The sequence below is a fragment of the Tubulanus polymorphus genome, chromosome 10, assembly GCF_964204645.1.
Source record: "Tubulanus polymorphus chromosome 10, tnTubPoly1.2, whole genome shotgun sequence".
Classification (NCBI taxonomy): domain Eukaryota; kingdom Metazoa; phylum Nemertea; class Palaeonemertea; order Tubulaniformes; family Tubulanidae; genus Tubulanus; species Tubulanus polymorphus.
The window spans coordinates 1,505,605-1,521,567 of NC_134034.1; the positions used below are offsets into that span (position 1 = coordinate 1,505,605).

Consider the following 15,963-nt stretch of genomic DNA (forward strand, 5'->3'; position numbering starts at 1 on the left):
GCGATGCCATCGGGTTCGAATCCCTGCCGTGGGAGGATGGCCATCATCAGGCGTACTGAAAACAGGAGATTATCGTTATATAATATATTATATTATTTGTTTATGTTGCTGATTAGATTAATCGGATAAAGACTAATCGATATCGCATATACAAGCGATAAGATCAGTTGACCTGATGTCGTATCGGTAAAACGTTTAAACATATATATACAATATATTATTTGGGATTTCTGTCGTTATCATCTTACACGTATATTGTGTATCTTCTCGTCTCAACATTGTTTTTTTTCCTCACATTTCGGGTGGAATTCCTACAACCATCTTTCGCATCTTTCGAATTTATTCGATTTTATTCTATACGAGCACTTTGTGAGAGGCTTACTCAGGGAAGGGTCCACGAGGCCGAAACGGGGGTCTCATGTATTCATAGTAATTAGCTCTAGTCAGTGCTCATCAATAATAAATTAATGTCTCTCAAATATGCCGATAGGAGTTAGTTTGTGTGAGTCCTGATGTCTACAACTAAAGACAAGCAAACTATGTTTAATTTTGCGATTATATGTTTTCAAATATTAGTCACGGCAGTTCCCACTGATTATTCAGAACTACTTGTATCAGGTTTTAGAACAGTTTTTGAGGAGTTGGGTGGTTATTCAGTAAAATCAACGGGTGAGGCTTAGAATCAACAGCGATCAGTTACGTGTGCGTTTCTAACCATATACCATTTGGTTCATAGCTATCTTGCTCGTGGTTCACAATGAAAGTGTATATACTAAGCTCGATCCATAGCTCCATATCTTCTATATGGGGAACTCGCAAGTGGAAAGAGGTCAAAAGGCCGCCCACATCTACGCTTCAAGGATACATGCAAGAGAGACATGAAGGCATGCTCCATAAATCAGGAAACGTGGGAGGCTTCAGCGGCAGACAGGTCACAGTGGAGACGTCAAGTCACGCTGGGACTTAAAAACTTTGAACAGGACTTTTGTGCTAAAGCCACTCTGAGGCGAGCTCAGAGACACGCTAGGATTTAAACTGAACTCTCTGCGGCGCTGTTTATCCATGGTCGAAAGACTGAAGGAGCCAATGATACAAAGCTCGCTGGCATAGACACATTTATAGCTTATGCCGTGTAGGTATAGTGTTTAGATTCCCCTTGGGTAGTAACGCACGTTTTATGGATAAAGATTAATCGATATCATATACTAGCGATAAGATCAGTTGAGTAGCCGTGTTGTTGACCTGATGTCGTGTCAGTAAAACGTTTCAACAGATAGTACTAAACGTTCACTAGTGTAAGATACGTACGTACTTCTGCCGAGGGAAGTGGCTCGACATGTTCAACAATCAAATTTCAACGCCCCCTGGTGAACATATAAAGAAACCAATGATCTTGAAATTCATCACCATTACATAGAACACGTCGAGCTTCAATTTTACAATCGATTAAGGTAACAAAATATGCCTAGTAGTTACCTCGACTGTTGCGATCCTCGTGATTCGATAAGACTTCGAATTAATAACTAAAGAAGTTTCCACGTTCGAAAGAAGGAGTTAAAACGCTTGAAAAATACAAAAAAACAAAAACAATTTCATAGATTTAGAATTTTTTATTGTGAGCGGTTTTTTTTACGTTAATTCTTTTTTTTTCAATAAATTTTACATTGAGTTTTTTTTAAGTCAATCACGTGACGAGAGAGACCATCCCTCAAGCAGCATAAACAAAAACAGACATCAATCAATCAATCAATCAATCAATCAATCAATCAATCAATCAATCAATTTTACTCCTTACAGAAGCCATGAAGCTTTCTCTTGAAGTAATAGTCATTACCGTGATATTCTGTAAATCATAAACTATCTATTTCTCATGTGAAATAAATTACTTTTTCAAAACGAGTCTTCATCTTATCATCACTACTTAGAATACGAAGTCTTTCGATTGACAGCTATCAATACACAGCCTGCCCCCTGTCGGCAAAAACGCGAACATTCATTATCGTCAAAAACCGATCGTCCATAATTCACAAGTGCTTCGTCAGAGACATTTTTCATTGAAAATGAAAGCTCTACACACAAACACACACCAGAATGTCTGCCACATAAGTTTGAAGGAGTGTTCGGTTTGGAGTCTCGATACATTGTTATATATAACAAAATCTGGGTTATTTTCCCCGTAGCACAAATCTTAGTCTCAGTATCACAGAAAACAAGGCTTCAATTGAATCAAATTAATATGGAAGCGAAAATTGTTCATGTTCTTCGACCCAACGTCTCTAGCTGTAAGCCTTTAGTCCCCTCTGTGGAAAGATGGCCCCCTTCTAGAAATCCTCTTATGACATCACTAAATATCTAAGGGCGGCATAGGTCGGAAAAATTGCTTCGGTTTCTAGAAGTGTAAACCAATCAAACGACGCAATAATTTGATGAAGTCAAAGGGGGATATGCCAGTAGTCTAGAGATCGAATCACTCGCTGTAATTTGATGTCATAGGGGGATTTATGGAGGCAGACATATTTTCAACAAGAAGGATATGTAGTTGAATCACTAGTAGGTAATAAGATGATGTCATAGGGGGATTAATGGAGAAAGCCGTAATAACTTTGAATTGTTAGGAGTTTGTTATTTGATGATGTCTTAAAGGGATTGATGAAGGCAGCCATCTTTTCAGGAAGAAGGGTCTATACATATATATAGATTGAATCAGTAGAGGACAATCTGATGATGTCATAGGGGGATGTAATGAACTACCGGTGAATTCAGTCTATTGAGAGTTTTACGGTGACAGGTCCTACGTGGTGCCAACTAAACTCATCTTTCGCGTACTCCATCGCCCAACCGGCCGCGAGTCCTAATACGCGACTTAGCCATACTCAACGAGTGAGTCGCCGATCGGGTAATCCAATTATCAGTCCGCACTACGCTACGCAGCTACACTCTTCCGAATTCCGAATCCTTAAAAAACGCCGTTTAGCAATTCTCATCCGACTGTGAGTCCTTACTACGCTAAATAGCCATACCGATCCGATTAGAGTCCGTACTACGCTATATAGCTATATTCATCCGGTGAACTAGGTGTCCGTTCTATGTATTGTTTGTCTATTAACGATTCTATACACTTTTTAATTAAACTAATACTAGGTGCGAATCTCGCCGTTGATTGGCTGATCACCTGAAAAATATGCAAATCAACAATTAGAAATTAGCATATTCCATCAATAATCCTTTTTATTCAAGGGGCAATGCATAAAATACGTATTTTCAACTCCTGTCTCATTTGGATGAGACTTTAAATTCTGCCGATGTTTAACACAACCCCTCGCTGCCTCATGCGTGTATTTTCAACACATCCCTCTTTTCGCCCCATAAAACAAGAAATGATGAATTTTCTAAAATCCCTCAAGGATGCGTCGTAAGCCCCTCCTCGATCTCTTACCTCTTGTACCAGTAACATGTGTTTCAGTTGTTTTCGAGCTTTCATGATTCGTACGATAGCCGCTTGTAAATATAGCTTACGATCCTCGTCGACGGCGTGGTGAGTCTGTTCGACATCCTTTAAATGCAAACAAAAAAACATCAAATCAGCCTGATACAAGGGGATCACAATACATCCACTGCTCGAATCATTTAACTTTTAATTCAAAAGGTTAAGTAGAAACATTACACTTAGAACTATTACAATATACAACATTTATATCAAATTTGTTGTATCAACAGAAATTGCTCAGAGGCCAAATTTTCAAAACTGCCTCAGGAGAGAATCCAAGACCCCGTTTCATTCCAAACAAATTAAAAACGAATCCACTGAGTCCTCGACTGTGGAACTAGGTTCTGAACTGTCGAACTAGGTTCTGGAACGTGGAACTGGGTCCTGAACTGTTGAACTAGATTCTGGAACGTGGAACTGGGTCCTGAACCGTGGAACTGGGTCCTGAACCGTGGAACTAGGTCCTGGAATGTGGAACTGGGTCATCATGGCTCTTTGTACCTGAACTGATTCCTTCTGTACTGCGACTGTGATCTTGAATTTTGTTCGTTTATTTGCGTACTGCATGTTTAACCTAAATATACTGTTCTCATTCGTGACTCCCTAAAAATAAAATACATAACGCCTAAAATTGGCTTCATGACTTTCAAACGCTCCCGAAGTATGACAACTGTTTCAAGTACGGCTGAAGTCCTTCTGAAAATTACATAGATGGACAGAGAAAGCAAAGGCTCTTTGATTTGGATGTATTCGATATTGATGGAGCCACCCACTAGAGAAATGGATGACTATGATTGGATATTCTCGGAGCCACCCACTAAAGAAAGGGATTGCCGTATGATTTTGATTGGATATTCTTGGAGCGACCCACTACAGGAATGTATGACTCAACAATCAGATATTCTTGGAGCCACCCACTAGAGAAATGGATGGATTAATGATTTGGATATAATGATCTTGGAGCCACCCACTTAAGATAGGGATTGCAGTATGATTTCGTGATAGGATATTCTCAGAGCCATCCGCTACAGGAATGGATGACTTACTGATTGGATATTCTCGGAGCGACCCACTACAGGAATGTATGACTCAACGATCAGATATTCTTGGAGCCACCCACTAGAGAAACAGATGAACTTACGTCTGTTAAAATGATTTTCGTCTCTACGAGTGCTTGTAGCTGTTTGGCGAGCTCTTTCTCCGGTAGAGACGTGTGTTTTCGTATGTCGGAGTTTGAAAGACTATCGGCGTTATTGAACAGTAATAGTATCGCCATGTGAAACGTTCCCATTGTTACGAAGTACGGTTTTTTCAGGTGGTTCATTTTCAGTTCGGCTGCAACGAAAAAACGACAACCGATCAATAATTATGATAATGATAGTAATTATCATCTCTATTAACTTGTGAACATTGGAGTTAAACCCTTTCAATGTGTCTACACCACGATGCGGTGTATAAATCAATGATGTACTTTGCTGGTACACCACATCGCGGTGTATCAATGTACCGTAATTAGAATTTAGTTTTTATCCCTAGTGAAAGGTGGTAGAGCTTGTCAAATATAGTGAAATGTTAGGAACTAATGATACACCGCACCAGGGTGTAGACGCACTATTGCGGGATACCCTTTATACATCACACAGCACCTGTCAAACATAGTAAAATATTAGTAACTTATGATACACCGCACCGCGGTGTAGACGCACTATAGGGGTATGCCCTGTTATACACCGCACTAGGGTGGAATTTGTCGAAATTTTAAAATCATCTCCATCACTTCGGGTATTAGTTAGTCTACACTGAAAGGGTTAAGCCTAACATGAATTGTAACAGATTTTTGAAACAAAATGCAATCAATCCTGGGCGGAATATTGGATATGAAATTATCAATTTTGATGATAAATAAAGAAAATAACCGAATTCTGAAGATTTTTTTTTAAAGATTTTATTTGAGGGGAGTTTGTCTTACCGTTACAGAAACTATGCATCCAAGTCAGTTTTCTGCCGCTAAAATTCGTTTGATAAAACAACTCAAACTGAAAATAGATTGCGCAATTTATTGATTCATCAAAATATTTGAATACCGATAGTTGTCTAAATATTGGCGGTATATTCGAAAATGCCGTGAGGAGGGCAGCAGGGAAGGAGTGTGTTTACCTTGTTGACGCTTTTTTCTAATTCCTGAGGTATTGAAAATGTCGGTAGATTGCTTTGTCCGATTGGCCAAGCACCGGCCTAGAAAAACCAACAAAATTTACGAAAAAGAAATTATAAATTTTTTTCTCAAAAAAGAAAACAAAATAAAATTATTCGAAATTTCTTCTAAAAGTAACGATTTTTTTTTTCTATCAATAAATAACTGTAATCTAAAATTCTTTGGATAATTCGTCAGACGAAGAACGATTCTCAGAGGCAGATTTCGCGCCGAAAATTTTTTCAAAAATTTCGAAAACCAATATGGCCGACGACAACTCACTTGAAGGACTAGAATTGAGAAGTTGACGCCTAAATCGCGGCCGCTATCTTTCTTCAGGTATTCGTTGAATTTGTTATTCAGGTCGGAGCTGATGTTCATATCGGTGAACATACGATGTAGTTTATTAGTGAACTCGTAGCCGCACGCCTGCTTCAACCGGTTAATCATCGCCTCCTCGGCGTCCATCGACATCGACTGACCGTAAATCAGTCGACGAGCCAACATACGAGCGTAGAACTGCATTTACAAAACAAACATGATGATGTCATAGGGGGATTTATACAGACAGCCATTCTGGAATTTACACGTCGCAATTTAAGGAGATTTGATGATGACATGTGGGCTAATTTAAGGCAGACGTCTTTTCAAGAAGTGTCTATAGATCAAATCACAAGGAGGTAATTTGATGATGTCATAGGGGGATTTATAGAGGCGGACATCTTTTTTAGAAGTGTCTATAGATCAAATCACAAGGAGTTAATTTGATGATGGTTTATGGAGACAGACATCTTTCCAAGAAGCATCTATACATCAAATCACTAGTCGGTAATTTGATGATGTCATAGGGGGATTCATGGAGGCAGACATCTTTTTTCTTAGTGTCTATTCATCAAATCACTAGTGGGTAATCTGATGATGTCATAGGGGGATTTATGGAGGCGAGACATCTTTTCTTGTAGTGACTATAGATCAAATCGCTAGTGGGTAATCTGATGATGTCATAGGGGGATAGTACGGAGGTGGACGTGATACTTACCCGCTGGTATATATCTTTATCGTCGAGGTATTTGAAGACGGTTATCGAACTGTTTAATTTATCGTCTATCTCCGACTCACTCATCCCTTTGGCACTTTTCTTCAGGAGCGTATCACAATATTTAGCAAGCTGAAACGGAATCGAACTAAAGTCAGCGAGCGATCAGTTTCCAAAACTATGTTTAAAACATTGAAAACGAACTAATTTCTAAGTGTTAACCGACACTATGCGAAACTATAGATATTGAGTTAAATTTGATTCCGGAGTTCAACTATTCGATAATACGTAACTCATCTGTATGCTAATCGAGTTAAAATGAGTTACGCACTTTCGATCATTTTAACTCAAAAATCCGAATTAATTCGCAAATTTTGCGAAATTCGGGATACAGAAGCGAGTTTGACGTCAACGATAGACTCGAAAGTATCACTCTCACAACCGCGGCGCTCGGATATAAAATTGACTTCGTCGATCGGCTCAAGAGTCCCGTACGACTCAAACTCACCAGTTCAGGAGATTTACACATGATTTTCGGGTTGCTTTTATGATTTATCACCGACGAACACGCCTTGAATTAAAACAGATAATTATTACGTTGATTAATTAAATAAATCATATTTCTCGATGACAGCTCGCCGTTCACTGTCCGGCCACTTACCCGATCGAGGGCTCCGATAAACTGTTGATCCGTATTAAACACATCACATATCAACTGTTTGAATTTACCGTGGACCTCGAGAAGATTCTCAACAAATTGTGAAGGCACCTGAAAAAATATACCGGCATTCATTGGTCGTATACAGATCTATGGGAGGCGGACATCTTTTCTGGAAGTGTCTAAAGATCAAATCACTGGTAGGTAATTTGATGATGTCATAGGGGGATTTATTGAGGCGGATATCTTTTCTGGAAGTGTCTAAAGATCAAATCACTAGTAGGTAATTTGATGATGTCATAGGGGGATTTATTGAGGCGGACATCTTTTCTGGAAGTGTCTAAGGATCAAATCACTAGTAGGTAATTTGATGATGTCATAGGGGGATTTATTGAGGCGGACATCTTTTCTAGAAGTGTCTAAAGATCAAATCACTAGTAGGTAATTTGATGATGTCATAGGGGGATTTATGGAAGCAGACATCTTTTCTGGAAGTGTCTAAGGATCAAATCACTAGTAGGTAATTTGATGATGTCATAGGGGGACTTATTGAGGCGGACATCTTTTCTGGAAGTGTCTAAAGATCAAATCACTAGTTGGCTATTAGATGGTTTCATAGGGGGATTTATGGAGGGAGACATCTTTCCATAAGTGTCTATTTGATGAAACCACTAGTAGGTAGTCTGATGATGTCATAAGGGGATTTATGGAAGCAAACACGAGGATTGAGAGAGGGTTTAAGTTGAGTTCTGACCGAATATCGATGCCGTATTGAAGGGTATATATAGTTTTGCTCAGTTATAGATGCCGCGTACTCACGTTTTCGCCGGAGAGATTTTTAATGGCGTCGAATCCCGTCTGTTTGATGTGGGATTCGGTTTGTTTGATGAGGATCACTAAACCGCCGGGGATCGGATTCAACAGCTCGTACATATTAGATAAATCTGAAAATAGAATAACAACGCATTTAGAAGAGTGAATATCCAGGAGTTAACCAGTGGATAGTTGACGTAGTGACAATTGAAAGTTCATTGTTACTATGCTATTTATCCACCGGTTATCTTTAACCAACTTTTGAGCTACTGCAGCCCCAGCCTAGCCCTACCTTCTCTCCCTTTACTATTTTAACTACAAACTAACCAGATAACTGTGAAGAATCATTACAGAAGCCCTCGGCGAACTTCGGTTATCGGAGTTAGTCGACTATTTATGAATTGAGTGAAACCGAATGTCAGGTAGGCTAGTTAAGTTGGATTTGCAGTCCGGAAATAGCAAACCGCGCACCAGAGCGTCGTTGCTGTAGTTCGGACCTAGTTCCAAGATGGCCGACACTGTGAATCGATCACTCCAACCGCTAGGAGTCTAGGACTAACTATCGAAATGCGATATAGATTTCAACCCGATTTCCACGCACCTTTATAAGATAACGTCCATGAGAATATCATTTGAATACTCTCGAAATACTCAAAATATCATGAGTACCGAACACTAGGAGTCTAGGACTAACTATCGAAATGCGATATAGATTTCAACCCGATTTCCACGCACCTTTATAAGATAACGTCCATGAGAATATCATTTGAATACTCTCGAAATACTCAAAATATCATGAGTACCGAACACTAGGAGTCTAGGACTAACTATCGAAATGCGATATAGATTTCAACCCGATTTCCACGCACCTTTATAAGATAACGTCCATGAGAATATCATTTGAATACTCTCGAAATACTCAAAATATCATGAGTACCGAACACTAGGAGTCTAGGACTAACTATCGAAATGCGATATAGATTTCAACCCGATTTCCACGCACCTTTATAAGATAACGTCCATGAGAATATCATTTGAATACTCTCGAAATACTCAAAATATCATGAGTACCGAACACTAGGAGTCTAGGACTAACTATCGAAATGCGATATAGATTTCAACCCGATTTCCACGCACCTTTATAAGATAACGTCCATGAGAATATCATTTGAATACTCTCGAAATACTCAAAATATCATGAGTACCGAACACTAGGAGTCTAGGACTAACTATCGAAATGCGATATAGATTTCAACCCGATTTCCACGCACCTTTATAAGATAACGTCCATGAGAATATCATTTGAATACTCTCGAAATACTCAAAATATCATGAGTACCGAACACTAGGAGTCTAGGACTAACAATCGAAATGCGATATAGATTTCAACCCGATTTCCACGCACCTTTATAAGATAACGTCCATGAGAATATCATTTGAATACTCTCGAAATACTCAAAATATCATGAGTACCGAACACTAGGAGTCTAGGACTAACTATCGAAATGCGATATAGATTTCAACCCGATTTCCACGCACCTTTATAAGATAACGTCCATGAGAATATCATTTGAATACTCTCGAAATACTCAAAATATCATGAGTACCGAACACTAGGAGTCTAGGACTAACTATCGAAATGCGATATAGATTTCAACCCGATTTCCACGCACCTTTATAAGATAACGTCCATGAGAATATCATTTGAATACTCTCGAAATACTCAAAATATCATGAGTACCGAACACTAGGAGTCTAGGACTAACTATCGAAATGCGATATAGATTTCAACCCGATTTCCACGCACCTTTATAAGATAACGTCCATGAGAATATCATTTGAATACTCTCGAAATACTCAAAATATCATGAGTACCGAACACTAGGAGTCTAGGACTAACAATCGAAATGCGATATAGATTTCAACCCGATTTCCACGCACCTTTATAAGATAACGTCCATGAGAATATCATTTGAATACTCTCGAAATACTCAAAATATCATGAGTACCGAACACTAGGAGTCGAGACTAACTATCGAAATGCGATATAGATTTCAACCCGATTTCCACGCACCTTTAAATTTCTCTTTTTCGACCATCTCCTTACATTCGCTCTGCAGAAACGGCAGATGATCGGCGATCATTCGTAACTCGCATTCCCGCGTCACTTTCGTGTACGAACTCGGGTGCAGGAATTTACGACTGCGGAAATTCTCGTCCGACAAACGATGTATCACCTGACAAAAAGATAACGTCCATGAGAATATCATTTGAATACTGTCGAAATACTCAAAATATAATTTAAATACTCTCGAATATCATTTGAATACTCGAAATACTTGAAATATCATTTGAATACTCTCAATATACTCGAAATATCATTTGAATACTCTCGAAATACTCAAAATATCATTTGAATACTCTCGAAATACTCAAAATATCATTTGAATACTCTCGAAATACTCAAAATATCATTTGATTACTCGAAATACTTGAAATATCATTTGAATACTCGAAATACTTAAAATATCATTTGAATACTTGAAATATCATTTGAATACTCGAAATACTTGAAATATCATTTGAATACTCTCGAAATACTTGAAATGTCATTTGAATACTCTCGAAATACTTAAAATATCATTTGAATACTCGAAATACTTGAAATATCATTTGAATACTCGAAATATCATGGGAGTACTTGAAATACTCAAAACATCATCGAAATAGTAGAAATCATTAAAATACTCAAAATATCATTAAAATACTTAAATAAATAATTATCAAGACACCAAAAATATCATTAAAAATTATCGATAATTTCACTCAAAATATCATCAAACTAATCGAAGAAATATCATTGAACTACGATGAAATATCCAAAAAATCATCAAAATATAAACAAATGCTGAAAAATATCAAGACATAATCAAAATACTCACAATCTTATTGACATGATCGAAGCACTCAACATAGTATTAAAATACTCAAAATTTAATCAAAATTTCATCGAGATACTCAAAATGTTGTGATGAATTGAGCCAAAGACTGAAGCAGAGTATTGACTGAAATTACGTACCTTTTCCATGTATTCAGAGCAGTTGAATTCGTTCAACAATTTACTAGCTTCGCTTCGATAATATTCACCAGTACCGCGTAAAAATGCGCTTTCAAATAATTCTTCATATAACTACAAAACACAAAACAGAAATAAATTGATTCTGAATAATTGAGTTTCGTGTGTCACTCGTCACCAGGAACACCAAAAATTCAAATTCCCCGATCAAGTTATAAGATATCGTCGGTGGGAGCTGTTTCTTTCTTATCAAGAGGTTCCTTGTGTCACTCGTCACCAGCAAGAACAACAAGACACCAGAAATGCAAATTCCCCGACTTTCAGGAAAAGTCGGAATTCCCTGATTTTCTCTGATTTGCAAGAATCCGGGGTCGGTTAAGACTTAAGACCAGTCTAAGACCAACTTATTTCTAAAGCCGACCTAACAATTTAAGACCAGTCTTAAGATTTAAGACCACTTTTGGACTTAAGTCACGACTGTGCAACCGGCCCCTGGAGCTAAATATGTACTAGACACCCTCTAGATTCAAAGATAGTTAATTTGAAAGCCCCTTACAACTGTAGGAGCAGCTCGAACCTCTCTGACGTTCAATCTACGTCCTACCTGAAGCGGGTATTTCTTTTTGTATTCTTCAACATTTACAAATGAGTTGATGACACCGTGAAGCACGGATTGATTCACTGAACCACCGCAACGATCACTGCAATTACAAACACAACATACGTTCAATTAGAAATTGCCAGTACTGAAATAATATATGAAGTGTGGATGATCAGTTTTTCTGAAAGTGTGCTGATAAAGTTTCTAATGTCTAATGTTTGTAGCTGATTTTCAATTAAAAATGTCTCAGATGAAGCACTGAACACATGTGAAGTGTGGACGATCAGTTTTTCTGAAAGTGTGCTGATAAAGTTTCTAACGTCTGGTGTTTGTAGCTGATTTTCAATTAAAAATGTCTCAGATGAAGCACTGAACACATGTGAAGTGTGGACGATCAGTTTTTCTGAAAGTGTGCTGATAAAGTTTCTAACGTCTGGTGTTTGTAGCTGATTTTCAATTAAAAATGTCTCAGATGAAGCACTGAACACATGTGAAGTGTGGACGATCAGTTTTTGAAAGTGTGCTGATGAAATGTCTAATGTCTGGTGTTTTTAGTTCATTTTCAATTAGAAATATCTCAGGTGAAGTTCTGAACACAATGTGAAGTGTGGATGATCAGTTTTTGAAAGTGTGCTGATAAAATGTCTAATATCTGGTGTTTGTAGTTCATTTTCAATTGGAAACGTCTCAGGTGAAGCACTGAACACATGTGAAGTGTAGACGATCAGTTTTTGAAAGTGTGCTGATAAAATGTCTAATATCTGGTGTTTGTAGTTCATTTTCAATTAGAAATATCTCAGGTGAAGTTCTGAACACAATGTGAAGTGTAGATGATCAGTTTCTGAAAGTGTGCTGATAAAATATCTAATATCTGGTGTTTTTACCTTTTAATACCATTGAGTAACAAAGTCAGCAGATTATTTTTCAGAGGAGTGATCATCAGACGTTTCCACGTGTCGAGCGCCAGTTCGCCGATTTCTAACATCTGTTCCGATAGTTCGATACCGAAATTACCGTACAACGAGTGAGCCTCGGAATACTTCTGTTTCTTGATGAACTGAGTATTTAAATATCTGCGAATAAATTAGCATTAATTACGATTTGAATATTAGTTCCATAAATCCCCCAATGACATCATCAAACATCCTACCAGTGATTTGAACTATGGGCACACCTCCAGAAAAATGTCTACCTTCACAAATCCCCCTATGACATCATCAAATTGTCAACTAGTGATTTGATCTATAGACACCTCCAGAAAAGATATCTACTTTTATATATCCCACTATGACATCATCAAATTACCTACCAGTGATTTGATCCACAGACACTTTTAGAAAAGATGCCTGCCTCCATAAATCCCCCTATGACATCATCAAATTGTCTGATAGTGATTAGATCTATAGACACTTCTAGAAGTACATTTCTAGAAAAGATGTCTGCCTCCATAAATCTCCTTATGTCACCATCATAATACCTACTAGTAATTTGATCTATAGACACTTCTAGCAAACATGTCTGCCTCCATAAATCACCCTATGACATCATCAAATTGTCTACTAGTGATTTGATCTACAGACACCTCCAGAAAAGATGTCCGCCTCTATAAATCCCCTTATGACATCATCAAATTGTCTCCTAGTGATTTGATCTATAGACTAGCCCTTTCTAGGAAGTATGGGTGCCTTTACGAATCCACCTATGACATCATGAGAATGTAGTCATTGATACTAACCCGTATAGCTGATCTAGGTAATCAGCCCCTTTACTGTAATCCTGCCAGTGTTTGTGGTAACACGCTAAAAGTCCTTCTTCACCCGATGAACTCACAGTCTACAGAAAATAGCGATGTTAAATAAAACTTTTAAAAGAACTTTGCAGCTTACACAAAATACCAGAAATCATTCTTTTAAGCTAAAAGTCCTTCACCAGAGGAACTCACAGTCTACAGAAATACCATTAAATAAAACTCTTAAGAACTTCGCAGCTTATACAAAATACAGGCAATTAATCTTTTCCAGAAGACAATGTAAGGTAGTAAATCTGAAGGGTTCTACTTTTATCATATCTAATTAATTCTCTAAATCTAAATCTAAAATCTTACAAATCTAATTCTAAAATTTCATTAAACATCCATTTCTCTTTTTTTCATTTCATTTTTCCCTCGGTAATTTCGATCAAAAACTATTTCAGAAACTTGCAATTCTATCACGTTTCAAATTTTTACGAAAATCATCTTTCATCCGTAAGTTTCCCAATTTGTACCGGACGTTTACCTCGTGTAAAGAGCGCACGTGTTTCTCGAGAAAGGTTTTCGTTTCCTGATACAAACGGTCGCTGAGCGGCTCAGGGTACGCGACGCACAGCGCGTAAACATCAGTGCAGCTTTAGTTAAGGGTTTAATAAACACTAAATCCACGATCTTAACTCGGTCTTATCATCCTAAGTTTCAACTTCGAAACTGCACGAGAATTCGTTCATCCTGGTCTCAAACTGTGAAGCTGGACCAAGCAATTAGCTGAGCCCGGTTTCATCTTAAGTGTTTATTGCAGAAATGGACTAAAATGACGCTAGCTAAGGACTACGCAAATAGGCCTGTGGAAATAAGCTTCGCCCAATCTTATCTAAATCTCAAATTGTGGTATTGGACCAAAATCAGTTAACCTGGTCTTAAGTCTCAACTGTGGAACTGGACTAAAATCAGCTTAGCCCGGTCTTATCTTAAGTCTCAACTGTGGAACTGGACTAAAATCAGCTTAGCCCGGTCTGATCTTAAGTCTCAACTGTGGAACTGGACTAAAATCAGCTTAGCCTGGTCTTATCTTCAGTCTCAATGGTGGAACTGGACTAAAATCAGCTTAGTCCGGTCTTACCTTAAGTCATTATGGTGGGAACTGGATGAGTTTAGCCCCGTCTTAACTTAAGTCTCAATCGTGGAATTGGACCGAAAATAGTTTTAAGCCCGGTCTTATTTCAAGTTGGAATGGTTCTAACCACGTGAACTAAACGCATTATTTGTCTCGTCTCTGGCCGGTTCCATAGTCAAGACTTAATACGAAAAGTGTTCTTAAACCTTAAGACCTGGGCCCAGTTGCACAGTCGTGACTTAAGTCCAAAAGTGGTCTTAAATCTTAAGACTGGTCTTAAATTGTTAGATTGGCTATAGAGCTAAGTTGGTCTTAGACTGGTCTTAAATCTAAGTCATGACTATGCAACCGGCCCCTGGTCTTAAGTTGTTAGAATGGCTATAGAACTAAGTTTCTCTTAGACCGGTCGTTAGTCTAAGTCCTGTCTATGGAACAGGCCCCAGCTGGTATATCTGTTTTTCTTAAAAAGGATATGAGAATCGATCGTTCCACACTTTCCTCGGTACGGTATCGCACGTGATCACTCCACGAACTGTTTCCAGCAATAACGCCCAGGTGGCGTCGAAGTCCATACGCCGAGGTTTCAGCGACATTTTCGTAATTTATTCGGATACCAGAAATACGGATTTAACCCACAGGGGCTCGTTACGATAGCTGGGGGTCCAAAATCAAAGATTTGACCCAGTATCCTAGGTACCACCTATAAAAAAAGAAAAGGGAGCTAACATTTTGACATACTAGAATTGACCTTCTCATTTCAACCCCTCATGACTTCGTAACCGATCGACCGATTTACACGAAATTAGATTCGTTTCATTCCCAAGAGGTGACTTTTTCGTTTGAGACCTTCCCCGATGAAATCGGACCGGAGAGGCCCGAGAAATCACGACTCAAATCCGAAAAAACGGGTCAAAATATCCAAAGCCGGAATTACTAGGACGGCTTGAAGTGCTCAATTCCCGACGAAAAATGATGATTTGACGCGGTTCCCGGACGTTAATCTTCACATATCATACATCGCTGGAAAGCTTATGAACTGACCTTATTGACAGACGCGTTTATTTGATAATCCGTTCCGATACCCGCGACTGGCGAGCTGATAATCCAGATTGATGCGATAAATACGATTTCCAAGTGTATTCCGGCCGCCATTAACTGCGTGACGTCATGAGAAATCCCAGCATGCAACGCTAGATAATTGACATATTCAGTCGACCAATCACGTATCGCG

General features: G+C 38.4%; 1 protein-coding gene across 1 annotated transcript; it reads right to left on the bottom strand.

The window, feature by feature from the left end:
• Window positions 1-2,165: 2,165 nt before the first annotated feature.
• On the bottom strand, window positions 2,166-15,913 carry LOC141911700 (cullin-2-like). The gene is made up of 19 exons (XM_074802706.1): window positions 15,774-15,913; window positions 15,207-15,432; window positions 14,142-14,244; window positions 13,601-13,698; window positions 12,750-12,938; window positions 11,869-11,965; window positions 11,268-11,378; window positions 10,263-10,425; window positions 8,195-8,319; window positions 7,379-7,486; window positions 7,226-7,288; window positions 6,721-6,849; window positions 5,964-6,200; window positions 5,645-5,722; window positions 5,457-5,523; window positions 4,629-4,822; window positions 3,989-4,090; window positions 3,437-3,553; window positions 2,166-3,172 (listed from the first exon to the last, which is right to left on the bottom strand). Exons 2-19 carry the CDS (start codon window positions 15,323-15,325, stop codon window positions 3,041-3,043), a joined length of 2,232 nt encoding a protein of 743 aa, XP_074658807.1. The 5' UTR covers window positions 15,326-15,432; window positions 15,774-15,913; the 3' UTR covers window positions 2,166-3,040.
• Window positions 15,914-15,963: the final 50 nt, after the last annotated feature.

What these genes read in the sequence shown, in the direction of transcription:
- LOC141911700 (XM_074802706.1), bottom strand. Translation starts at nt 15,325, where the DNA reads ATGTCGCTGAAACCTCGGCGTATGGACTTCGACGCCACCTGGGCGTTA. An exon ending in GCTCTGAATACATGGAAAAG is followed by an intron (nt 10,426 to 11,267) that starts GTACGTAATTTC and finishes TCTTTTTGTCAG; the next exon opens with GTGATACATCGTTTGTCGGA. An exon ending in ACATGTTACTGGTACAAGAG is followed by an intron (nt 3,173 to 3,436) that starts GTAAGAGATCGA and finishes CATATTTTTCAG; the next exon opens with GTGATCAGCCAATCAACGGC.